The sequence below is a fragment of the Mauremys mutica genome, chromosome 7 (assembly GCF_020497125.1).
Source record: "Mauremys mutica isolate MM-2020 ecotype Southern chromosome 7, ASM2049712v1, whole genome shotgun sequence".
In the NCBI taxonomy this organism is placed as follows: Eukaryota; Metazoa; Chordata; order Testudines; family Geoemydidae; genus Mauremys; species Mauremys mutica.
In genome coordinates this window covers 58169181-58194071 of record NC_059078.1, presented here as the reverse complement: position 1 = coordinate 58194071, position 24891 = coordinate 58169181, and the positions used below count along the sequence as shown (strand labels likewise).

At 53.3% G+C, this 24891-nt stretch overlaps 2 protein-coding genes across 4 annotated transcripts in view; one reads left to right on the top strand and one right to left on the bottom strand.

Moving 5' to 3' along the window:
- Positions 1-9162, bottom strand: part of PSD (pleckstrin and Sec7 domain containing) — a 112782-nt gene extending 103620 nt beyond the window's left edge. The window contains exon 1 of one of the 2 annotated variants that reach the window (XM_045022677.1): positions 9053-9162. The gene's annotated coding sequence lies outside the window, so the exon portion shown is untranslated. The remainder of the gene's footprint in view (positions 1-9052) is intronic. The other variant, XM_045022679.1, reaches the window with a different exon arrangement.
- Positions 9163-19880: 10718 nt separating this feature from the next.
- FBXL15 (F-box and leucine rich repeat protein 15) lies at positions 19881-24836 on the top strand. 2 transcript variants are annotated; one of them, XM_045024100.1, is made up of 4 exons: positions 19881-20404; positions 21827-21986; positions 23259-23761; positions 24182-24836. In XM_045024100.1, the coding sequence occupies exons 1-4, from the start codon at positions 20370-20372 to the stop codon at positions 24369-24371; spliced, it is 888 nt and encodes a 295-aa protein (XP_044880035.1). In that variant the 5' UTR covers positions 19881-20369; the 3' UTR covers positions 24372-24836. The 2 variants fall into 2 exon arrangements, with proteins under 2 accessions (XP_044880035.1, XP_044880036.1); XM_045024101.1 differs by lacking the exon at positions 19881-20404 and adding an exon at positions 20784-20894.
- Positions 24837-24891: the final 55 nt, after the last annotated feature.

Below are 24891 nucleotides of genomic sequence, written 5' to 3'. Positions count from 1 at the left end.
GAATACAAGCCGGGAGTCTTGGTGTCAGGTCACCTGCTCTAACCATTATGCAACAGTCTGAAGGGACCCTGAAATATACACCTTTGACCATCAGGGCAATGCCAAATGATATATCTTATCATTTTAAGTGAGTTATTTCGTGCTTATATGTCAACCCCCCTCTTGGTGGACACACTGGGGATTCAACCAGGGACCTCAAGAGCTGCATGAATCGCTACAGTTTGCGTGAAAGAGCCAAGCCTCTGTGGGTGGTGGCTATAGCAACACCTAGCCTGTGGATTGGCACAGAGTGGGACTTGCATCCCTCATCACATGCAGAGCTGTGTCCCCCTAGCAGGGCTGCTGCTAAGTATCTGCAAAGCAGATCAGCTTGGAGGATTGGGGCCTACATGGAAATTTGCCTGCCTGTAAAATTCACAAGTCAGTCACAATTCTCATCCCAGAAAGGGTGACCAGCAGCGGGTGGATCATGTGATGATTACCTGTTCTGTTCATTCCCTCTGGGGCACCTGGCATTGGGCACTGTCGGAAGACAGGCTACTAGGCTAGATGGACCTTTGGTCTGACCCAGAAAAGCCGTTCTTATGACCACCTCCTTGCACAAAGGGAAATTTTGCTCCATGGAGCAATGGTGGGGGCAGCTTTCAGCACAGCGGAGATCTCTTCACTTAGGGGAGAACTTCTGGCTCCCCACCATGGCAACACAACAGGAAAGAGATTCCCTGGGAACTGAAGGTGCTCTTCATGTTCTGGATCAGGGCCCACATGCTCTTATCCTTTCTAGTTTTCTAGTCACCAACTTGCACAGGGGGTGAACTGTCCAAGGTGGATTAAATGCAAACAATGCCCCAGAGTGCTTTAAAGCTAATCCACAGCAGCCATGCCACCAGGAGACCTGCCAGTGAACGGATAGTTCAGAATCTGTACCAGTGCTGCGCTGGATCGCTGGCCCTCTCAGACATCCTGCAGGTGTCAAACCCCTCTCAACACATCCATGTACAGCAGAGCAGCAGGACCCACTGAGCCACATAGATGTGGAGCAGACCTATACAGAAGAGATAAGGGACTCTAAGAACCAGGATGGAGTTGAGGAGAGGTTTCTGGCTCAACTGGGCAACACTTTATAATTGGCCCTACTAGCGCTGCCTAGTTAGGTTTTCTGACACTTATAAGATCCTGTTTTCAGTTGCTTATAATGCTGCCAAACTTTAACCTTGTGGACTCAAATTTTCCATGCAGGCTCAATTGTCTTGCAAAGTTTCAGCCAAAATGGTTCAACTGTTTCAAAGAATGAGGCTAGGGGTAAAATACATTGTTCTGCACTGTTAAAAAGATTCTGGTGACCTGTTCTTTGACTGCCTCTACTGCTCCTGTGCTTCTGCTGAAACTTGGCAGGGGATGGGGGGCGTTTGTCAGGGATGTGCCTTTTGCTGTTCCTGTGAAAAATCGGCCCAACTTTGGCAGAGTTCTGAGACGCTGAAAAAAATCTCACATTGCACGTGCCCAGTAGAGACTTTGCTTTTAGCAGCTTCTGTGCACACCAAGCATGCTTGAGCCTTTCCCACTGCTGACCAGACTGTGTGCGCACTATCCTCACAGACTGGTGGAGCATGCTCCCTCCAGCCCTGGGCTGAGGGCAATTTCTTCATATTTATAATTGCAAGGAGTCGGTCCCTAACTCTGGGCACTTTGGACAAACATTTACAATACACACCACCAAAGGAGGAAAATGCCCCAGGACAGAGACCTGCTCCAGTTCAGTACCTCCTCCTACTAACTCACCCCAATGCAGCCACCGACTCCCTCGGCCCTGCCCCCCAGGCTCCCCCACCTAGAGCAGCTTTGCAGTGTGCTGGGAAAGGCAACAAACTCAGGCTGAGTTGGACTGAAGTTCTAGAGTCAAGGAACCCCCATGGAGGACCCCTGCCAGCAGCTTCCGCTTTATTAAACCAGGGATGGTTACCCCAAAGCGGCTCCACTGCAACTGCAGTGGTATCACCTTGGCAAACAGCTGGTCATTGAGACAGCCAGGTCCAAACGCTACTCAGGGCTTTACAAGTCAACACCAACCCTGGAAGCTGCATCTGGAAACGAACAGGCAGTCCAGACTAAGGAGCCCCAGTGTGATGTGATGTGCATGCAGCACCCCTTCATAGCTGGGCAGGTGTGTTTTGGAGTGACTTCAGTTCTGCAGGTCCCACGGGGTAGCCCGATGGAGAGTGCTTTGGCGAGTCTGCTCTCCAGGTGAGTAAATGTAACCAAGGCCCTGAATCCAGAAGCAAAGGTTACATCCTTCTCACGGGACACGGATGGGAAATTTGCTCCTAACCACAGCTGCTCCCTGTGCATCCAGGAAAAGCTGGGATCTTCCACGAACCCCAAATCTACACTAGGCGCGTTCCCTCCATCAAGGGAGTTGATCTCATCTTCATCCTCTATTCCAGATGCTCCCCCACAAATTACCACTGCCACGGGAAGTGAGTCTGGACTGAGCCTCTGGCAGGCAGCTAGCCCTTCTCCAAGCCCTGATCTCAGCCAGACGCTGAGGAGCTGACTCAGTCACCCAGACAGAGGCGTGAAGGTGGTTGTCAGGATATTGAAGCATATGGAGCATAGATGAGGTGACAGTAACTCCCCAAGGCTACTTCAGACAGGGACAGTTGCTTTGGACCCTCCCATCAGCCCCTTAGGAACAGCTGTGGCAGCAAAGCTTCATGGTCGGGGGACTAACGGCAGCTAGCACCTCTAGGAAAATCAGTATGGGCATTCGAGCTTCATCCATTGCAACAAAATCAACACAACCGGTGCAGTTTGCCATAAACAGGCGTCAAGCCTGACTGATTGGGGTCATGGAAATTCAAAGACTCCAGGTGCTGCCAAAACTGCCTGGCCGTGACCTCACCTGGAATAATCCCCCAAGAAAGGGAGATGGAGACAGGCCACTGGCTGGCAAGAACTTCAGCATCAAGAGGTTGTTTCTTATGCTAAGGCCAAACAAGTGCTGCCTTAGGCTGACAGGCACTGTGCCCTCCTGCAGGGAAACGCTGACAGTCTCCATGAACAATGGGCCCAATGCCTGCCCCAGCCCCTGCCATCCAGGGAGGACGTGGCCGCAGCCCACACGGAAGCCACAGGACCCTGATCTGTTAGCACAGAGGCATACAGCTTGGGCTGGGGCAACTCTATCTTCAGAATAAACAGCGATTCCTCATGGCCAGGGGAGCCAAACACAGCCAGCCAGGACTTGCTAGTTGGCCAGTCCTCCTGCTCAGGGCTTGGCAGGCGGTACAGTAAAGGGGAAGAAATACCTTCCCCCCCCCCCCCCCAGAGACACAGCAGAAGATCACAACAGATCTGTATTTCAGTTGTCCATATATGAGGGGAGCTCTCATGGACCTCCCCTCCCACTTTATCTGCTGCATGCCATATGTGAGCCATGAAGCCAGCAGAAGGTGTTTGGGATCCAGGGTATCGATACTTGAGGACTTAAGTCCAACCAGACCACCAGCAGAGTGGGCAGTCTGGTGAGCTACCTGGAGATGCACCAGTTCCATAAACAGCAAAGGGCAGAACATCAAAATAGTCCCTTCACCCTGGCAGGAGGGCTATGCCTGAGGGGGAATAGTGGGTCCCTCCATGCACTCCCTGAACCTCAGAGCCATGTCCAGAGAGCGACCAGCTATGTGAGTTGTGCTAGAAACCCGCTGGCTCTCACATATGGGTGTTACAACACCTGGAGATCTTGGGCTAACGCAGATGGACTGTCATCTGCACATCCACCAAACTCACGCAGAGCAATCAGCCTTGGTGACTCGGAAGCCACTGGAGCGAGGAATTCAGTCAATTCACAAAGGGGCTGGGCAGCATGGCAGGGCGACCTAAACACCCAAACCAGTCAGACCTTTGTCTGTGGGACTCACAGACAATGTAAAGACACTCTGTCAGATGTAGTTTTTGGGGTGGGAGACCTGCAGTTAAGGCCAGATGCAAACAACACAGCCCGCCCACCTCCCCAGTCTTTCCTCACCTCCTCCTGACCCTCATGCCCAGACAGAGACAACTGTGTCAACAGCAACCCTGCAGCGTGCTCCAGCCAGGACTCGGTTATAGGTGCAAAATCATGAAGGCTGGTAGCTCTTAGCCACCACTCTCACATTTAACAGCACAAAGCAGGATCACCTCTGGTTAGTGAGTAGAGACATCAAGCAAACCAATGGCACTGAAATGAACCCTCTCAGCCCACGTATACACACACCTCTTACACAGGAGACTGGCTGTAGCTCTGCCCCTGGGGGATGGGCTGCTTTTTGCTGCTATGACACTGTCATTGGGAGCTGCCCACACATGCCCCCAGTTAGCTGAACATGGACCTACAGACCCCGTCATGACCATGGCTTCTCATGAATTGCTGCACGGACCCCTTCTGGCATTAAGCAACCCCATTGCTGGTTTATTATTGATCATTTCACCCATAGTCTTTAAAGCAGAGCTTTGTCAACGCCTTCTCCTCAACACCAGGTTCTCCCAGCACCTTTTCATAGGTACACTGCTTCATTCCCCAGCCCCAACAGTCAGCCAACAAGAATATCCTCCCATCTCGTGACAGAGTCTGTTTGCTATTTGAATCTCTGTCCTCCCTGGGCCTAACTTCTTTCCACTGTCCTCTTTCTGACCTCCTCTCAGGACTCAGCTTTCCACAGAGATTTCCCCTCAGCCCCTCCCTGGGCTATTCCTCTGATGCTCCTCCATTTTCCCTTTTGCAGCTGCCTAGCTATCTTCTAAAGCAGCTGTTGCACCCTCATTAGCCCAGCCTGGGAGCACCAGACAAGTCATCAGGGATGCTGGACTTGCTTCATTTAAAGGAGCCAGCCACTCTTTGCCAGGCACCCTGCCTGCAAGGATCTCAAAGCATTTTACAAACAATACATTCAGCCTCATAACACCCTCACCTTTGTAAAACAGAGACGGGTTATTACACCCATGGGGAAACTGAGGCACCGAGCTGCTGAGGCCTTGGCTCTCTCAGTGGCTGAGTATGGTGTGGATGGACAGGGAGGAGGCACAAGCAATGCAGGGAGCTGGTTGCAGTTCCTTGATTTAGGCCTGACCAACCCTGCACAATGTAAGGGCAGCCCTGATGTCACTGGAGGACCACCTCTGTCATATGCATCCTGTGTGACCTTAGACAAAGCGCATCTCTCTCCCCAACAGAAGTTGGCCCAGTAAAAGGTCTCACCCCACCCGCCTGGTGTCTCTTCGTTCAAACCACTCCAATCCAGCTCCTCAAGGTGTTTAGGGGCCTGGCTCCCAGTAATTGTTGAATCTGGGCCAGAATTTCACAGGTGCCTTGTGGGATTTTCAAAAGCCCCTAAATAGGTTTGAACGTTCAAAAATCTAGGAGCCTAAATGCCTTTGACTTGCTGGACTTCTGCACCTTGGTTCCCAGTCTGTACAATGGGATAAGAGCACTTCCCCACCTCCTGAGGTGTTGTGACAATGACGATTGGGTACCCTGGTGATGGGGGCCAGACAAGTACCTTAGAGAGGTAGGCAGGTGTCACTGACAGGCAACTGCCCCACAGGATGCCCTCTTGTGGCGCAGCATCACCCTGCAGGTGCGCTGACCTCTACTCCTCTGCCTGGCTCTTATACAATGCCACTCCCAGGCCAGAGTACTGTGAACTGAGATTACCCCTGCGAGGAGTCTTGTTTATTACATCTCTTATGGTACATCTCCAGTGCATCCATGGACTCCCCTTGATTCAGGGTTCCCACAGCCTTCCTCCTTGGGGGCAGCATGGATAACTCTGGCTGGCTGCAGACCTGTCAGCTCCTCCAAGCTGGCCCCGTCCAGGTCTGGGTCAGCAGACAAACTTCTTCCAAGCTCTCTGCCCCCTTTCTGTTTGGCTTCTCCTGCATCTCCCGGCCTGACCTGATTTTGACATGACCGATCTGTCAGGTGGCTTCCCCACCTGGGGAGGAGAGCCGAGTGAAGCATAGATGGGGCTTACGTCTTAAAGGGCCAGTCACCCTGTGACATACCCCTCAAATTGCCCCCCATGTTGGCACGCAACCAGCCAACCATGGCGATCAAACTGCCCACTCCCCCTTGGCAGGGAAGCTCGCACCGCTGTCCAGGCTGTGAGTAATGAGGGGCATTCAGTTCCCAGGTCTGTCAAACCAGCTCTCAAAAATCATGACAGAAATAGCATATTATTAAGAGCAGGAAAGACGCTCAGAAGCAGTAGCTGGGCTCCACCCTCAGGAAAGCAGCTGAGGAGTGGTACTTTGGGCCCAGGTGCTGGAGGACACTTGCTCACGAGTCTACCTGCGTGGTTCTTTTGTCAGGGGACACTTTGTACAGCCACCACTGCTAATAGCAGTCATCAGCATTGCATTATTTGTAGAGAGTGGCACGGAATTAAAAGAGATCTGACTTAAGCCAGGACTGGAGAAATCGACTGAAATGCAGTCAGGGGCCAGCACTCTGTTTCTGGTTGGAAATGCCACCATACATAGTAACACAGATTACACGGGGCTGGTGCTTGGACAGAGGTGGTACGCTTGAGGAAAGGTCAGGCACCTTCTGGCTGATCCAAGAGCCAGCCTTCAGGAGCAAATTTAGCACTGGACTGGCAGCCCTAGAGATGGAAATGCTCTCCTTTGCTACAGCATGGGCATGCCCTATGTTTATCCATAGCACGGGCACAAAATATGCCCTACTAATTCCTTGGTCTCTCTGCCTAGACCCCTTACACAGAGAAACTATTAGTTCCATCACTTCTGTCCATTGAGACCTACCAAACTCATCTCCCATGGCCCTGTTAATGTTCTCTTGCCCCACCCCAGAACGGCCCAGCCACTTAATCCTTGGCTGTCTCCCCATCAGCCTGTTGCAGGGCTCCAGACACAGCCCTTGGTGATGCTGGGGTAGGGGCTGCTTTGCCTTACCAGCCTCTCTTAATTGTTACTGACACTGTATGAAATTCATCAGCGGCAGCTAGACTCACCCAGCACGGCAGCCCTGAAAAGCAGGGGGAAAGCAAGGAGAAACAATCACTTCTATTTTTAAAGAAGCCCTGCACAGAGTTGTTATGGTAACTGCACTAATAAGAGAACACATCCCTTCTTCTCTGCCCGACTCAACGACACAGCGAAGGGGGAAACATCCTCCCACACCCCTTCCGAGTGCCAACAGGAGGGGGACCATCCATGCGAGGGGAGTGGGTGGGGAGGAGGGCAGACAGAAGGAGCCTAGGGAGGGTGATGGGCAGAGGAAAGGCGGGGGATGGTAAAAGGGCAGGGGGGGTGACAGAGTGGAGAAGGGTAAGGGGCTGAGGGGGCTGGATGGGAAGATGGGGGTTGGTAGCAGGGGGAGATGGAAGTCAAGGGCACAGAGAGGGCTAAAGGGAAGATGGGGATCAAGTGGGCAGAGGCAATATGTGAACAGGATGGGCAGGAGGGAGGGGGACAGTGGGGGAGGTGGGGAGCAGCTTGAGGGACAAACGGGGGGCTGATGGGTGTGAGAGCCAGAGACAAATGATTTGCAGCCTGGGGGGTCCAAAGGAGTTGGGTGAACTGAGAGTCCCAGCACTTTTGGGGGAGCTGCATGGGCTGCTTCTCTGGGGGAACCTCCCTGGGGGAGACTACCCATGGGGGGAGGGAAGAGAGGCATCATGGAAAGGAAAAAGCATAACCCTGCAGAGCCGCCTCCAGCAGTGAAGGGAGAGGGGCAGGGACCCAGGAAGTGCGTTAGGGAACTAGACACCCTGCAGCCTGGATTTCCCTGGGAAGGGCTTGGACCTTGGCAATGGGTGTGATCAATCAAACCTTCCCCACTCCTCTCCTCCTCCCTCACCCTGTAGCTTCCCTCCCATCTCACCAGGGGCAGGTGAGGCAATCTGAAGTGGGAACAGCAGGAGGCACTGGAGTTTATAGGGCGCCTGATGGGAGAGGGACTGTCTGAGCTGGGAGCCCCCCGGCTGCCTCCTTTCTGCCCCAGGAAGATCTGGAGCCATGCCGCACTGGAGGTGGCAGAGAGGAAATGGAGCAGATCCTGCTGCCTCCAGCTCTCTCTCACCTCCAGCCTGTCCCGGCTCCTTCCCCAGTCAGAATGGCCTGGCTGGCCCCCTGGCACTCTCGTGGGGGGGGGGGGGGTGAGGGCAGAAGGTTGAGAGCAGAAGCCCCACACTGGGTGCACCATGTGTGGCTGGCTTGGCATCTCCTTTCTGATACATTCATGCCCTATTCCCTCTTCTCCACCCAACCACAGCCCCATACATAAGGGGATGCACCTAATGGGCACCCACCCCTGTGTGGCCATGTACCTGCCAGCACACCAGAACCTGGGGCTCCCCGCCCCCTTCGATCTGATAACTGCTGGGTGAGAGGGGACAGAGGGGCAGTGGGAGAGATGTGGGGCAGGGTAGTATGTGGGGGCCAGGTGGGGGCAAGGGACAGACAGAAGGGGTGGGGGAGAGGGTGGGGGAAGGGGTCACTATGGAGGGGGGAGGGGCAGGAATGGTGGGGTCAGGCTGAGGCGACCGAGGGAGAGCCAGGCCAGCGTGGGGGAGCAGAAGACAGGGAGGGCTGGGGGCTGGAGAGGCGGGGCAGTGTGAGGATGCTGAAGAGGGGTGGGTGGGGGGAAGGGGCTGTGTGGTGCTCTGGCAGGCAGGGGTGTCTGGGTGGGGGATGTGTGGGGCTGGAGAGGGGTAGGGGAGGACATCTGTGAGGCTGGGGGCAGAGTGGGGAACAGAGGGTGGGAGATGCATGGCTGGGGGACTGGCAGGAGGGGATGTGGCTGGAGGCAGAGGCTGGATGGTGTGTGGGTGAGGGAACTGAGTGTGGGACAGAGGCTGGGTTAGACGATGAGGGGCAACAGTGGAGGGCAGAGAGGCTGGATGGAGGGCAGAGGGTCTGGGTGGGGGGATGGGGCTGCGGGGTGAGCAGAGGGGCAGGGTGTTTCGGGGGCAGGATCGGGGTGTGCATGGGGATGGGGGAGGGCGGGATCTAGGTGGGGGCAGGGCGCGGTGCTCCCCCCCCCCCCACTTACCGGCAGCGCCGCCCCGGTCGGGCGGGGGTCCCGGCTCCGCGTGGTGCTGAAGGGACAGCTCCAAGCGGGCAGCCCAGCGCGCATGCGCACCGCCAGCCCCTCCGGCTGCTCCTCCGGGCGGGGGGGAGCGAGATAGGAGCGGGGGGAGGTGGGGTCAGTTGTGTACGAGTCTGTGTGAGGGATGGTGGTGACTGTGTGTGTGGGTGTGAGTTGTGGTGGTGATTGTGTGTGGATGGGTGTGGCTGTGAGGGGTGGTGGTGATTGTGGGTGGGTGTGAGGGGATGGTGGTGATTGTGGGTGGGTGTGAGGGGATGGTGGTTGTGCATGGGGTGATTCCAGGCCCTTTCACACAGGATGGACACTCGGTGGTGCTGGACCAAACACTGTGTGCACAGAGCTGAGGCTGGTCCCTGGCCAGCGTGCTGGGAGGGGGGTCTTCAACTATGGCTGGGGCCTGCCATCAGGAACAGTGTGGGCCAATCTCCATGGCACTACAGCAGAGCCGTGCCAGCTTCCCCCACCCCAAACTGTGCCCTGCCATACCCCCAGCCAGCACAGCCCCCCGCAAGCAGTGCAGCACAGACACCCCTGGCAGTCACTCAGCAAGCCAGGCATTAGCTCCTATCTGAAATTTTGCATCTGGAGGCCAGTCCTCACATGTGCGCTGCAGAGATGCAGGCAGAAGCCAGCCAGAGGAGGCAAATGGGGCTTTACTGATCCCTGGGGATGTAGCAGCATCTGACCTTCTCATCCCATTGGTTCCTCCCATCCTATCCTGAGTGGCAAAACCTCCATGGACGCTATGGGGAGCCTTCCCCGTGAAATACCTCTGCATTTCTGGGGGGAGGGGCCTTCCCTCACCCAGAAATCAAGCAGTGGCCTGGTGGGCTGGACTGTGGGCCCTTTAGGGCCTGATCCTGAAAGCTGCTGAGTACTTGGCCCTCCATCCACTGAAGCACATGCTTACCTCTAAGCATGTCAGGGGGCCCATTCAGCATGTGCTCCAGTGCTTTGCTAGATCAGGGCCATAGTATTAGGTACCTTGCAGGATCCAGCCCTTGATGCCAGAGACCATGGGGACCGAGTGGAAGAGAAATGCAGTGTAAAGCAAATGATTTTCTGGCTGTATGTCATTGCCCCTTTCCTACCTCCATTCATGAGATCCATGCTTCTTTCCCCTCATGCTTCCCTTTTTTGACTGCTAGACACCTGGATCCAAATACAGCACTGGTGTAAAGGGACATGACTGTACTCACGTTGGTTTGAGTTGCAGCCCCTTAGAGCAGGTCTCATTTTGGGGTACCATTATGGGGTACTTCCTTGCAGTTATACAAGCTTGAAAAGCTGCTTAGCCGACCTGCAATGTTTAAAAACAAAAGAAATGCAACAGAACATCTAATTTGCCTTTTATGTTCTGTTTGTTTTTTGCAGTTCACTCAGCTTGGCTCAGATGGGTCAGTTTCACTTCATCTTTAGCCAGTTTCTCTCCCAGGTTCTCATGCGCTAGCCCAGTGCTAGCCTGTTTAGGTTTCTAACATTATTAATTATTTGTATAGCACCAAGAGATGTGTTAGGCATGTATAAAGACAGGGACTAGTTTCTGAGCTGAGTTCCACCAGTGTAGATCCAGAATCACTCCTCAGCAAGGGAATTAGCTGAGAGCAGAATCTAGTTCTGCCCCAAAAACTTACAGTCTAAAGAGCAGGGGGAATGTTTAAAGGTAAATGGTTTTAATTTCAATGTTTTTAAAATCTTGATTCATTTCAGCATAACAGGGTTAGGAATACATCTGCCCACATGTTCTGTATTTTTAACAACATTGACATTTTTCTCCTAAATCACTTGACGTATGTAGCCTCTTTACATTTTGAAATATACCACCACAAAACACAGCCCTACTAATTCCTCTCCCCGCATAGGTCCTGCAAATGTCTTCTCCCCTTTAATTGTCCCAAAGCTCACAGACATGCAGTGGGGGAATGAAAAGGACAGGGCAGCAATTCAGATACCAGCTGCACAATTCTCTCTCTCTAGCATTGCACGTTATCAATGCTGACAGCAGTACTTGGTTGAAGGGATCTCTGGTCAGGGTCACATAGAAGAGATCACTTTTCATTTCCCCTCATGGGGCTGGCATTTCCAGTGGTAGTCTGAATTCTAGGCCTTTACCTGTCTCCTCGGAACCATCATCCCAAGGAATTTCACAGACTCTGTATTTTCACCACGGAACAAAACTTGTTCTGGTTTTACACGTATAAATGCTTGATCCTTCCTCTGTCTGACAGGGGAGGGGAAATACGACCCGGAAGGCAAACTCTGGGCCTGGGCACCAGAGCTCAGCCACCAGCTGACCTTGGGCAAGTCATGGGTGCCCACACTTGAAAAAGTGGCCTCTGATTTTGGATGCCAACATGAGATACCTAAGGCCTAATTTTCAGAGGTGCTGAGCACCTGTCACCCGATCACCACCCCTAGAGTGCCCCCTTGTGGCCTGAGGTAGCTCTGCAGGCACCTGCCCTCAGTTCTTTCTGGGTTCTCTGCAATAATTCCTCCCTTCTACAAGGATTTGGTCCTCCAGCTACGTCACACTTTCCAGGTTATCCAAGTCCAAAACAAACGGAGTGTCTCTCTTCCTGCTCTCTATCCAACAGCGTCTCCCAGGGCTTCTTGCTTGGAGTCTGACCTCCCTGGCTCTTCCACACACCTGTGCTCCTATTTCTTCCCCAAGAGATAATTTAGTCACATGACCCACTCATCATGTGACATTACCCCTTGAGTCACCGGGTCACAAGTGGAGCTGGGCCTGTTACCTGGGTGAGACGGCAGCAGGAAATAAATCAATGGGGACACGGCCGTCTGACCAACAGATGGTTGACACAAACAGTATAATACAAGACTGCTCTAACTTAAAGCTACACCTCATCTAGTCTCAAGTACTTACGGTTCACAACAGGTTAGAAAAAACACCCCAACCCTCACATAATTACTGAAGTCTGGATCGGTTTTCAAGTGGTACAGCAACAGATGTCCGATGGCCCATCAGATATGTCCACAAAGTGATCCAACTAGCCCAAATTTCTTCCCCCTTATTTATTGTTATTATGACAATAACATGTCAATCAAAAAAACTTGTTAAGCAAGCAATTTTAAAGGTTAAGCAAGAGGTTTCCTCAGACCGTTAATTAGAAAGCTGTGTTTTTGCAAAGTCCGCAGGCTTGAGGACCCTGACAAACACATCCCAGAGGGCAAATAAGTTTCCTGTTTTATAAAAACACATTCCTCAACAATTCCAACAGAGATCTTATCAGGAAGGATGCAGGGCAAGGCTCCTTTCTTATGGCTGCTCAAGCCCCCATCCCCTCCTGGGTGAGCTATGCTAAGGCTGCTGCATAGGCCCACTAAAGGCTACTGACTTGGCTGTTTTAGGCAAGAAGCATGATAATCGACATTCCAACTACCAGTAGTGGTCCAGGCAATTTACCGATCCACCAAGATCTCCCTGTACAGGCCCATCTCGCCTTAAAGATGCTAGTCACCCTGTGACCGCATCTAATACTTCTACCAAAGTCAATGGCAGCTGTTGGTGCCGAAAATCTGGCCCAAGTCTGGCCCCCAGATTCAAGAGGCACTTTTGAAAATGGGAGCCTTAACCCCCGTGCCTTACTCCACTCTCCCACTGACCACAACAGCGTAACCTCCCATTCACACAAATGTCAGTAGATCACAACCTGGCTCTGTTGAGTTTTCCCGTCTGTAGCACCCCAATCCTGGCCTGCCATGCAGGGGTGTTGGGAGACTTATTTCCCTAACGTTTGTGAGCTGTGCCCAAGATGCTACGGGAGGGCAAACTATGGTAACCTCCTTCACTAGGCCAGGACCTGCAGGAAAACCGCACCCAGCCCAAGAGGCTAGAAGCTCTCAAGGTATGAGGTAGCTGCCACAGAGGAGAGGATGTGAAAAGTGCTCTCTTGAAGTCAGAGTCTGTAATTACATTATTGGGAGAGGTTGGTTGGTCCTGGGACAGGCTGCCTTGCAAAAAAGCCACACTCATTTGGGCCACCGGTGTTGAGGGAACCCAGTGGCAATCTCTGTGTAATGCAGTTAACTGCCTGCTGGAAATCCAGGCTATTTCAAAACAGGAATGAACAGCAGTTCCAGGTCCTGCTCCTGAGTCTCCCAGCCCATGTGTAAGGCTTTGCAGCCATATTTCCTTACACCATTAAATGTGCTTCTCTCCCGTGTTGCTGTGACGGAGCCACACAAAGGGCATGGAATTTTCCGCCCTGTTATACGGGAGGTCAGATGAGATGATCACAATGGTTCTGTCTGACCTTCACATCTAGGAAACAACCAGGAAAATGACAACAGGACATTTCCCCCAAACGTGACAGCTGATTCTGGGTGTCCAACTGGAGGCACTTTGGTCCTGGTTTTCAGAAGGGCTCAGAAGCCCCAAGTGACCTCAGTGGGAACTGCAGGGGCTCTGCAAGGGAGGCCCAAAATGACAGGCCAGTTTTCAAAAGGAAGCTGTGACTGTCACTGGAAAATGTGAAACTACTGATCATACCCAGGGTGCAGCCAGGGTGAAACTGACTATACCCAGAGAGTAGCAAAGGTGCAATGGGTACAACAGAACAACCTTCCAGTCATAGGGATCTCTGGGGTTATGTGGCACTACAGTCAGTGACACATCTTCAGGCAGAGTTTGATACTGACAGTGCCTGTTTAACACCCTAGAGAAATTATCTGAAGGGTTAATACTTCACACTGAAGTGTTCTGGGCATATATCAGCTTTGCATGAGACAGCAGCCATTCCTCATTTCACTCCTTGAGCAGGTGCTTCTCTCACCCTGTGATATGTTAGCACCCGGTTTTCCAAATAGCTCAGCTTTCATTTAGGTACCTGGATGCAAGGCCCAGATTTCAGGTGCTCTGTGCCCAGCAGCACTCCGTTGAGAATGACGGAGGCTGCTGGGAGCCAAGGTCTTTGGGAATCTGGCCACATGATTTAGGTGCCTAACTGGAGTTGTGGGAGGCTGAGCTCTGTGGGAAATCAGACCCTTTGTGCATATCATGATTGTTTCTTGGCCTGACTTAATAAACGGTGCTCAGCCCCTCTAGCTGCCACTGACTTCTCTGGGAGGGGAAGGTGCTCAGCACCCCCAAACATCAGCTCATCTTTCTAGGGGCATGAACAACACAAGGCCTCAGACAGATGACTGTTAAAATCCATACTGCCACCAGATCATAGAATCACAGATTAGGGTTGGAAGAGACCTCAGGAGGTCATCTAGTCCACCCCCCTGCTCAAAGCAGGATCAACCCCAACTAAATCATCCCAGCCAGGGCTTTGTCAAGCCTGACCTTAAAAACCTCTAAGGAAGGAGATTCCACTACCTCCCTAGGTAACCCATTCCAGTGCTTCACCACCCTCCTAGTCAAATACTGTTTCCTAATATCCAACCTAGACCTCCCCCACTTCAACTTGAGACATTGCTCCTTGTTCTGTCATCTGCCACCACTGAGAACAGCCGAGCTCCATCTTCTTTGGAACCCCCCTTCAGGTACTCGAAGGCTGCTATCAAATCCCCCCTCACTCTTCTCTTCTGCAGACTAAACAAGCCCAGTTCCCTCAGCCTCTCCTCATAAGTCATGTGTTCCAGCCCCCTAATCATTTTTGTTGCCCTCCGCTGGATTTGCTCCAATTTGTCCACATCCTTCTTGTAGTGGTGGGGGGCAAAACTGGACGCAATACTCCAGATGTGGCCTCACCAGTGCCGAATAGAGGGGAATAATCACTTCCCTCGATCTGCTGGCAATGCTCCTACCAATGCAGCCCAATATGCCGCTAGCCTTCTTGGCAACAAGGGCACATTGTTGACTCATATCCAGCTTCTTGTTCACTGTAACCCCTAGGTCCTTTTCTGCAGAACTGCTGCTTAGCCAGCTGGTCCCCAGCCTGTAGCAGTGCATAGGATTCTTCCATCCTAAGTGCAGGACTCTGCACTTGTCCTTGTTGAACCTCATCTGATTTCTTTTGGCCCAATCCTCCAATTTGTCTAGGTCACTCTGGACCCTATCTCTACCCTCCAGTATATCTACCTCTCCCCCCAGCTTAGTGTCACCCGCGAACTTGCTGAGCATGCAATCTATCCCATCATCAGTAAAGATGTTGAACAAAACAGGCCCTAGGACTGACCCCTGAGGCACTCCGCTTGATAATGGCTGCCAACTAGACATGGAGCCATTGATCACTACCTGTTGAGCCTGACAATCTAGCCAGCTTTCTATCTACCTTATAGTCCATTCATCCAATCCATACTTTTTTTACTTGCTAGCAAGAATATGGTGGGAGACCGTATCAAAAGCTTTGCTAAAGTCAAGGTATATCATGTCCACTGCTTTCCCCATATCCACAGAGCCAGTTATCTTATCATTCATTTTACACTACTCTGTTTTTATATAGCTGTACATAGATTACATTCCCTTTATACATTTGGGGCAGTTAAGTTCCAGTAGAACCCCCTTATGTTCTTTTAGCAAATTTGACTAAATTGTCCACAGTCAAATGATTTCAATCAGATTGTCTCTTTGCCTGGACTATTTACAGACATTCCTTTGGAAAAGGGCCCATTTTCCCTTCAGAATGGCTGCAAAGAAACCAAGAAACTATCTTATCATAGGTTTCAGAGTAGCATCATAGAAGGCAATCAGGTTGGTCAGGCATGACTTGCCCTTGGTGAATCCATGTTGAATGTTCCTGATCACCTTCTCAGCAGCCTCAGACCCCATGGCAAAGAGGTGCTCTTTAGATGCCAGATTAGATAGAGATTAGATCCGCCCACAAATGATGGAAACCCTTCCCCTTCAAACCTCACCCCAAGGAAAAACTCAGCTGAATAAACAGGTCTTCAGTTTGTGCCAAGGATGAAGAAACCCACAGGCCCACGGGAATGGGGAGGCACCAGGGACTGAAGCAGGGACCTCCAAAGTAAAGAGCATGAGCTGCTACAGATCCCTAGCTGGTGCTGTGTCAGAGTCACATCCTCCTTGGACCAGGCATAAAGGGGGACTCATCATACGCACTGCTCTGCAGGTTACACAAACACTCCACTGAGAACACCCTGCCTCCAGCCCCCAGCAGTGAATCTGCATGTGAATTCCAGGGGATCTCAGCAGCCCAGGGCAGAATACGGGCAAAGAGGAGGTTGCCAGGACACACTATGATGGGCCTGAAAGGTTCCAGACTGCCAGCAACACGGGTATGAGACGCTCTCTGGGTGAGATGCCCCAAGGCTGCTGAGCTGAGCAAGCGGGAAGCTGATTCCTCACTGGATATTTTATCAAGCACTATGGGGGATTCACTTTGGGAACCTCAGGGCCCCTTCTCAGGCCATGCCCAGGAGTGACTCACTGTGAGAACTGGGCTGAGCTCAGGGCAGCCTGGTGGTCTGGCTAGCATGGGCTGGAACAATCTCCTCCAGCCTGTCTGGCACCTGATGGGACTCACCCCCTGGTTATTTCAGGAGACGCCTCCAAGTGTGCACAGGTGGTGCCTGTCCTGGCTGGAGGAGGGAGACAGTGTGCGTAGGGCACCTGCTCTAAGGCTAGCGCATATCCCTGGAGAGAGCTGTGCCAGCACAGTCTCGGTCAGCGCCGGCTGCTCAGTGATCCCGCCTGAGTCTATTGACTCGCCAGAAGGTGCCTTAATCCCTCATCTGCTAAATGGTGAATCCTATTTATTCACTGGTACCAAGTCTCAGATCAAAATAGCCACATGCTGCATCAACGTCTGCCCTGCTCCAACACTCCCTCCCCCACCCCCAGGCAGCAGCGGATTAGCCACTGGGCCTACGGGGCCTGTGCCCAGGGGCCTCGGTCAACTGAGGGGCCCCGGAACCCCAGCCACTGGGCGAGCGGGGCAGGGAAAGCTCTGGCACCTTAACCCCGCTCCCAGGCAGCAGTGCCGGATGGGCAGGGTGGGTGCAGCGGTGGAAGCCCCAGCGCCCCATGGCCTTGGCAGAAGCCGGAGGCAGCAGGGGAAGCCCCCAACCCTGGTCTCCAGAAGAAGCGCTGGGCGGGACGGGAGAAGCCCCAGTGCCCCGACCCTGATCCCCCGCAGAGGCACGGGGGGTGGCCCACATGTACACATCCACCCACACAATTAAATTCAAATGGATTTGTCCCGGGCCCCATTGGCCCAGATTAACCCAGCACCACTGCCTCAGGGGATCCTTACACCTCATATGGTCCCCCGTCCTTGCACTCAGCAGCTACTAGCAGGCTGGCAAACCTCACTGCCCAGCTCCCTGCTCCAGGCCCAGAGATCTACCTGACTCTGGGCTGAGCACTGGGGCTAGGCCAGGCCTGGGCAGCTCAGCCACCTGCCAGGAAATAGGAGTGAACACATCCATTGTGAGTGGGGAATCCCTTGTTCCCCACTTTGTCCACAGTACCCTCCCAACTCAAGGGAGACAAGCTCCCTGTCCCCTCACTGCCCCAGAGCTGGCACTGACCTTGTGGCTCCAGTTTCATTTCTGTCTACGGCTGGGATACACTCCTGTTTCCTCCCCCGCCACCTCTGTTTCAGGGGGTGGGTAATTTCTCTGGGAGAGGTTTTAGTTCTGGGTCTCTTTGTAATTAACAGCATCAGCAAATTGGACACAGAGCCCCAAGAGACACTGATCTCCCCCCACTCTGTAGTAAAACACCTGGCTTCTCTGCCTGCCCCCACTCCTGGGATTGTTTTGTCCTACTCCCCTCATTTGCCCCCTGCACAATCGTGGCCCTTCTTTTTCTCCGATCTCACCAAGCCCCGTTGCCTCAGGTGTTTCTCCTCTTCCCCCCTCTTGGAGTCACTGTGAGCAGCAAATGGGGAAACCAGGCTTATCACCTCCATGTTAAAGACTGGGAAACTGAGGCATGGGGTAGTCAGAGGACTTGGCCAAGGTCCCAGGGTGAGTCAGTGTACTCAGTGTACTCAGGTGTTTCTGACTTCTCCTCCTGAGCCACCTGTCACGTTGGCTATAAACTATGACTAACAGTAATCGCTTCTCACAGGCCTGTCATCCTGCAGGGTCCAGAGGCATCTCACAGACTGCGTGTATGGGACCCCACAACTAGCTTGAAAGTGTGGCTGCCTCCAGGGAGGAGTGTCTGTGCCAGGAGCTCTGTACAACAGGGTTTGTTAGGGTAGCAGGCAACCAAGTGACCCTGTGGGAGATCTGAGCAAGCCAGTGGGGGGTAATCCCCCAGTTTAGACAGGAAGCTCTACAGGAGCAGGGACTGCCTCTCACAATATGTTTCTGTAGCCCACGCCCACCCAACGTGGTGCTCTCTCCACCTCTTGTGGTGACAGCCACAGACAGGTGATGAGCCTGCTCCTGCCTTGGCGAACAGAGCTGGGCTTGCCTCCAGCTTCCATCCCGGACACACCACACGATCCATTGTCTACAGCCAAGCTCTAAGATACAACCGTATTTGCTCCAATCCCTCGGACAGAGATAAACACCTACAAGATCTCTATCAAGCATTCTTAAACCTACAATACCCACCTGCTGTAGTGAAAAAACAGATTGACAGAGCCAGAAGAGTACCCAGAAGCCACCTACTACAGGACAGGCCTAAAAAAGAAAATAACAGAACATCACTAGCCATCACCTACAGCCCCCAACTAAAACCTCTCCAGCGCATCATCAAAGATTTACAACCTATCCTTAAAGATGATCCCTCACTCTCACAGATCTTGGGAGACAGGCCAGTCCTTGCTTATAGACAGCCTCCCAACCTGAAGCAAATACTCACCAGCAACCGCACACCATACAACATAAACACTAACCCAGGAACCTATCCTTGCAATAAAGCCCGATGCCAGCTCTGTCCACATATCCATTCAAGTGACACCATCACAGGACCTAATCACATCAGACACACCATCAGGGGCTCGTACACCTGCACATCTAACAACGTGATATATGCCATCATGTGCCAGCAATGCCCCTCTGCCGTGTACATTGGCCAAACCGGACAGTCTCTACGCAAAAGAATAAATGGACACAAATCTGACATCAGGAATCATAACATTCAAAAACCAGTGGGAGAACACTTCAACCTTCCTAACCACTCAGTGACAGACTTGAAGGTGGCAATTTTGCAACAAAAAAACTTCAAAAACAGACTCCAAAGAGAGACTGCTGAACTTGAATTAATATGCAAACTAGATACCATTAACTGTGGTCTAAATAAAGACTGGGAATGGTTGGGTCATTACACCAATTGAATCTATTTCCCTATGTTAAGTTCTCCTCACACCTTCTATGGGCCATCTTAATTATCACTTCAAAAAGTTTTTTTTCCTCCTGCTAACGATAGCTCATCTCAATTGATTAGACTCTGCCTGTTGGTATGCATACTTCCACCTTTTCATGTTCTCTGTATGTATAAATATCTCCTGTCTGTGTGTTCCATTCTATGCATCCGAAGAAGTGAGCTTTAGCTCACGAAAGCTCATGCTACAATAAATTTGTTAGTCTTTAAGGTGCCACAAGTACTCCTGTTTTTTTTTTACAGCAGACTTGTGCTTTAAGATCCAGAGGTCTCAGGTCTGATCCTCCCTGCTGGTGCCCGATCCAGGATGCGGACAGTGTAACATTTGTACAACACCCAGCACTGGTGCTCATGCTGGTTGGCCTCTGGGTGCTGCTGCGTATAAAAATATCTCACCATATACCAGAAACCCCCAACTCCCAGGACCACCAGTATGGCCACCCCTGGAGAGGGTCCACCTCCACGGCCGCCCAGCCAGGGTGCTCGGGAGAGCGCCCCCTAGGGCTCCCTGCAGCACGTGATCTCTCTCGTGGTCTCCCCTCCAATGCCAGGACCCCACTTTGCTGGGAAGCCTGGCCAGGATCACAGACAGGCTAGACTAGCCCTATGGGTTGATACACAAACTTTCTGCCCCCAAGACCTAGGGACGGAGCTCAGCCCTGGGTGAGCCGCCTCCAGACCAGGCAGGCCTTGGAAGAGGGGCGGATCAGTCTCCGCCTGCCCTGGGGGCTGGACCCCCGCCAGGCCTAGACCGGATCGTTTTTCTCCGGGTCGGCGGGTCTAGCCGGACAGATCACGTCAGAGGACGGACGGGTCGACGCTGTAGCGCTCGATTGAGTTGGTCTGTCGGAGGGGGCACCCGCATTTCCGCCCCGCTGAGCGGCACGCCGGTGGATGACATGCTTAGCAGGCGCCCGGCGCCATTGACACGTCATCGCGAGGGGCGGGGTAAGCGAGCCGGCCGGCTGGCGAAGACTGGACCAGATCCCCATGGAGCTGCCAGGGGAGACTCGGCCTTGTCCCAGGTACCAGCAGCTGTGCCCGGCTTGGGGCGGGGGGGAGGGGCAGCGCCCCCAGCTGTGCCCGGCTTGGGGCGGGGGGGGGCAGGCAGCGCCCCCAGCTGTGCCCGGCTTGGGGCGGGGGGGAGGGGCAGCGCCCCCAGCTGTGCCCGGCCGGGGAGGGGGAGGGGGAGGGGGAGGGGCAGCGCCCCCAGCTGTGCCCGGCCGGGGAGGGGGAGGGGGAGGGGGAGGGGCAGCGCCCCCAGCTGTGCCCGGCTTGGGGCGGGGGGCAGGCAGCTGGTCTCTGTGACCCATGCAGGGCTTGGTCTCTCTGCCTAGACTGGCAGGAGGGCACTTAGTGCTGCTGGCTTGCTATGTGCATGGGAGCCCGCCTGCCTGCCCTGGCCCAAGGGTTCCTCGCAGCTGCTGGGCAGGAAGTGGGTCATTCCTTGCTGGTGCCCTAGCGATGGGAGGCTCCCTCTTTCATCACCAACCCCCGCCACAGCTGCCTCTGCAGGTGACACTCTCTCTCTGTAGCTTTCCCTGGGTTGAAAGCTCAGTGATGAGCAGGGCGATGGGGAGGGCGGGAGAGGTGTAGGCACTGCTGACACGGCTGGACTGGGGAGTGTGTATTTACTGGCTCTGGGTGGAAGTGACTCCCCAATTACCTTCTCTGCTGCTGGAATTAGTTTGCAGAGAGGCACTCACAATGGTAGCTAGAAGAGTTACTGCCGGACAGCCATGCTGAGGCAGTTGCTCTAGCTCTCTTTTAAAGCACAGAAATCTAGTTACTGCTCCATGTTTCAGTTCCTTAAAAAAAATAAATAAAGACAAAACTTGAAGTAGAAAATGTATTTTCTCCCCCCTGGAGGCTGCTTCTGCTGTATGATGTGTTTCTTGTGCCCTCTGCACCTCATCAGAGGGTGCTGGGCTCTGTTCTGCCACAGCAGAGCCACTTACATAATGCCAGGGCCTGCATGACAGCCCCTCCCCCCATTTACATGTAACACTGGCTGCCCCCACTGAAGACCGCCTGTCTGGTTAGACCTTGAATGGGAAGGACTGGGTGTGCGACAGAATAGGAGCTAAAAAGACTGGCTGGGTGCAGTTGGCCTCGCACTGCAGCTAACTGTCCTCACTGTCGAGAGAACACCTGTCCAGCAGCTGGGAATTGGGAGGTCTTTTTGACACCCTGAAGGATGGAGGGCTTGACTGGAGTGGGAGCACATCTGAGATCCCCTGGGAAGCTTCACGAGAGAGAAAATCCAGCCCCAACCTGGGAGTCTGCTAACAGCAGCCTCTAGCAACTAGTTTCTCCTTCTGGCAGCTTGTTTTCTGGACATACTGGTTGGCTGCTGCCCAGCCACTGTCATGAAGCAGGTTGGGCTTTTACTAGAAACAGGGTCTAACTGGCTCCCCAGGGTTTACCTGCCTTTGCTTTTCCTTAAGGGGCCACCTCCTGGACCTGCCCTGGGAGGACATCCTGGTGCCACACATCCTCTGCCATCTGCCGCTGCGACAGCTCCTGAGCCTGCAGCGGGTCAGCAAGCCATTCCAGACTCTCATCCAGCTGTACTTGGCCAACATGCGCTGCTTTGACTCCAGCCAGGTATGGGACAGTTCTACACTTGGCGCTGGGGAGAGCTGTTACCTGTGGGAAGAACCTACAATGGGAAAGTCAGGCTAGGTGGGAGGGAGGGAGGCAAATCACAGTGAGATTATTTGCTCTGGTTAACACCTCCCCGCCCCCCAATGCTTTCAGGGGCTGACAGGAGTGATTTAAGTCTCAGCAGTGAGCAGATTTGTTTGTTAATAATAGGCCATTAGGCTGACAGGAATGATGAAACCAGAAGCCCCTCCCGTGGCCCTGTCCAAGCACCAGCAGGGCGGGAGCAGAGAGGCCCTAGGCTGGGAATGGGACACACTCTGTTTTGCCCAGGTGTGGAGGCGGGTGGGAATGATGCATGCAGCTGTGTGTGGAATATGATGTGTCTAGATGGGTCTGGCTCCTTGAGGCGGGGGGATGGGAATACAATGTGCGCAGGTGTGTCCAGCCTTAGGGGCTGGAACTCACCAAGCCAAGTGTTCTTCCAGGCTTACTGGAAAGGTGGTACAGGGGGCTGCAGGGACGGCTCTTCCTGCTGAATAGGAAACACAGGAGATTACAGGTTGGGCCTCAGTGAAGAGCTGGTCTACGCACAAATCAGCACAGAAATAGTAAGAGGTGGATGTTAAGCCAGTTACAAATAAAACCAGTGGAGTTATTTTAGTGCAAGTCTGAGTGAACACACTTATTATGGAGTAGCAGTGGCTCAAATGGATTTAGTTAAATTCAGTTTGTTACTAACTGGCTAAATTCACTTGAGTCGCAGTTATTCAAAAGACGTGCGTTCACATGGGAACTTGCATAGCTTAGGAGAGATTGAACGGAAGGAGTGACTGGCTGGGAAAAATTAAAAAAAAGAGCAAAATGGACATTGCTTGCCCTAGCACTGACTAAGAGGGGCAGGACTGTCTGCAAGTGTTTACAGCTGGAGAATGTAGAGAGGCAAGGATTTAGAAACAGAAGCAATGAAAGGGCATTAAGAGGAGGTAACCTTGGATTGAAGAGCTGGAATAACTTCTTGATGGCAAGAATTCTTGTACTGTGGATTGGTCTCTTAAGGGAAGCTGTAGGAGCCCCATCACTTGGGCCAGTGAAGTGGAGAAGAAGCCGCAGGAAGTGCTGCAACCCTGGCAGGGGGGGTGGATTTGGTGACCTACCAGGTCTCCTCTGGCTCTTTAATGTCTCTAGTGCAAGGAAGAGACTGGTGCGGGAGAGAAACTAAGAGCCAGGGCAGTGTTGAAACACTGGAGGTCTCTTTCTCTGTTCTCCCAACAGGTTGGCCCTCATCTCCCCAAAGCTGCTTTCTGTAACCTTCTGAAAGACAATGAAGTCCTGCAACATTTAGCGCTCCAGAACTGCTCTGATTGGCTGACTGACAAGGAGCTGCTTCCTGTGATTGGCCAGAACCACCACCTGCAGGAGATCCAGCTGAGCAGCTGCCTGCAGCTGAGCCGGCATGCCCTGGTGGCCATCTCGCTGAGCTGCCCCAATGTGCGCTCTCTCTCCCTGGCTCACTGCGAGTGGGTGGACAGCCTCTCTCTGCGCAGCCTGGCTGACCACTGCAAAGGACTTGAGTCTCTGGACCTGACAGCCTGTCGCCAGCTGAAGGATGAAGCCATCTGCTACCTGGTGCAGAAGTGCAGCAGGCTGAAGTCCCTCTCTCTGGCTGTCAATGCCAACGTGGGCGACACGGCAGTGGAGGAGATTGCCAAGTGCTGCCGTGAGCTGGAGCACCTGGACCTCACCGGGTGTCTGCGAGTCAAGAACGAGTCCATTAGGTACCAAGTTTGCTTAACTGTGCATGCAGGGTGGGGGCCCTCCACGTGGGGTCAGAGTGGGGGGTGGAGATCAGGGAGAAGGGAGGCAGGGTCTCTTCCTTGCTTGCTTCTGTGGTGCTGGGTGCAGTGGGAGCTCTGCGCTGCTGGGGGAGGCTGCTGCCAAGCCCTAGAGGACAGTGTAGATACTAGATGCACCGATGTGGGCTTGGCTACAGTAAGCTCTCTGGGATGCCATGGAGAGGGATCAGGATTGAGCTGATCACCAGATTATCATCTTCTGCATGTGCTCATGCCCAGGCAAGGTCCTCCTCCCATGGGATAGGGGTATTGGGTGTAACACAGATTCATCTTCCAGTAACAGGGCAGGGGGGTTGCTTGGAGCAGGAGCTGTGGCCTCCAGCCTGCGCTCTCTTTTGGCAGGGTCCTGGCCGAGTACTGCACCAAGCTGCGCTCGCTGAAGGTGAAACACTGTCACAAGGTGGCCGAGTCCAGCCTGAGCATCCTCCGTGGCCGTGGGGTGGAGCTGGATGTGGAGCTGCCGCTGCAGAGGGCCCTTGTTCTTCTGCAGGACGGGGTTGGATTCGCCCCCTTCATTAACCTTCAGATCTAGAGGAGGGGGATGGCTGCTGCTGAAGGGGGGAGAGAACCCAGTTGGCCTCTGCCTCCCGGAGGGTGCTTAAGAAATTGCTGCTGAGACTCTCAGAGGGAGCAGTCAGTCCCATCAGTGTGGCTGGTCCTGATCGGGCTCCCTGACCTCCCTCTACCCCTTGCCCCCTTGGTGCTCTTTAGCCACTGCTGTGTTTGCAATGGGGCTCCCTCATTGCCTCCTGGGGGAAGCAGCAGCCCTTTGCAGTGGTTTGAAAAGCGAGAGGCGCTCTCAGCAGCACCGTGGTGCTGAACACGTCCCGGCAGGGCCAGGTCGGCTGGTAAATGGGATATATTATTTAAGCAATATTTAAAATCTCTAAGCCCAGCATGCTGGGCATCGGCTGTACAGAGAGCAGAACACTGTGCAGGGACTATTGCCATGGACTGGCTGCAGAACTGTTGAATAAACCAGACCACCTCTGCCCTATTGAAGGGGAAGTGTGAGCTCTCCTCCCAGCCAGGACAGGGCTTGCTGAGCTCGG

Bases quoted from the DNA above. Each gene is read 5' to 3' on its own strand.
- FBXL15 (XM_045024100.1), top strand. From the start codon at position 20,370: ATGGAGCTGCCAGGGGAGACTCGGCCTTGTCCCAG. The intron at 21,987-23,258 runs GTATGGGACAGT...TTCTCCCAACAG, and splicing joins GCTGCTTTGACTCCAGCCAG to GTTGGCCCTCATCTCCCCAA. The intron at 23,762-24,181 runs GTACCAAGTTTG...CTCTTTTGGCAG, and splicing joins GTCAAGAACGAGTCCATTAG to GGTCCTGGCCGAGTACTGCA.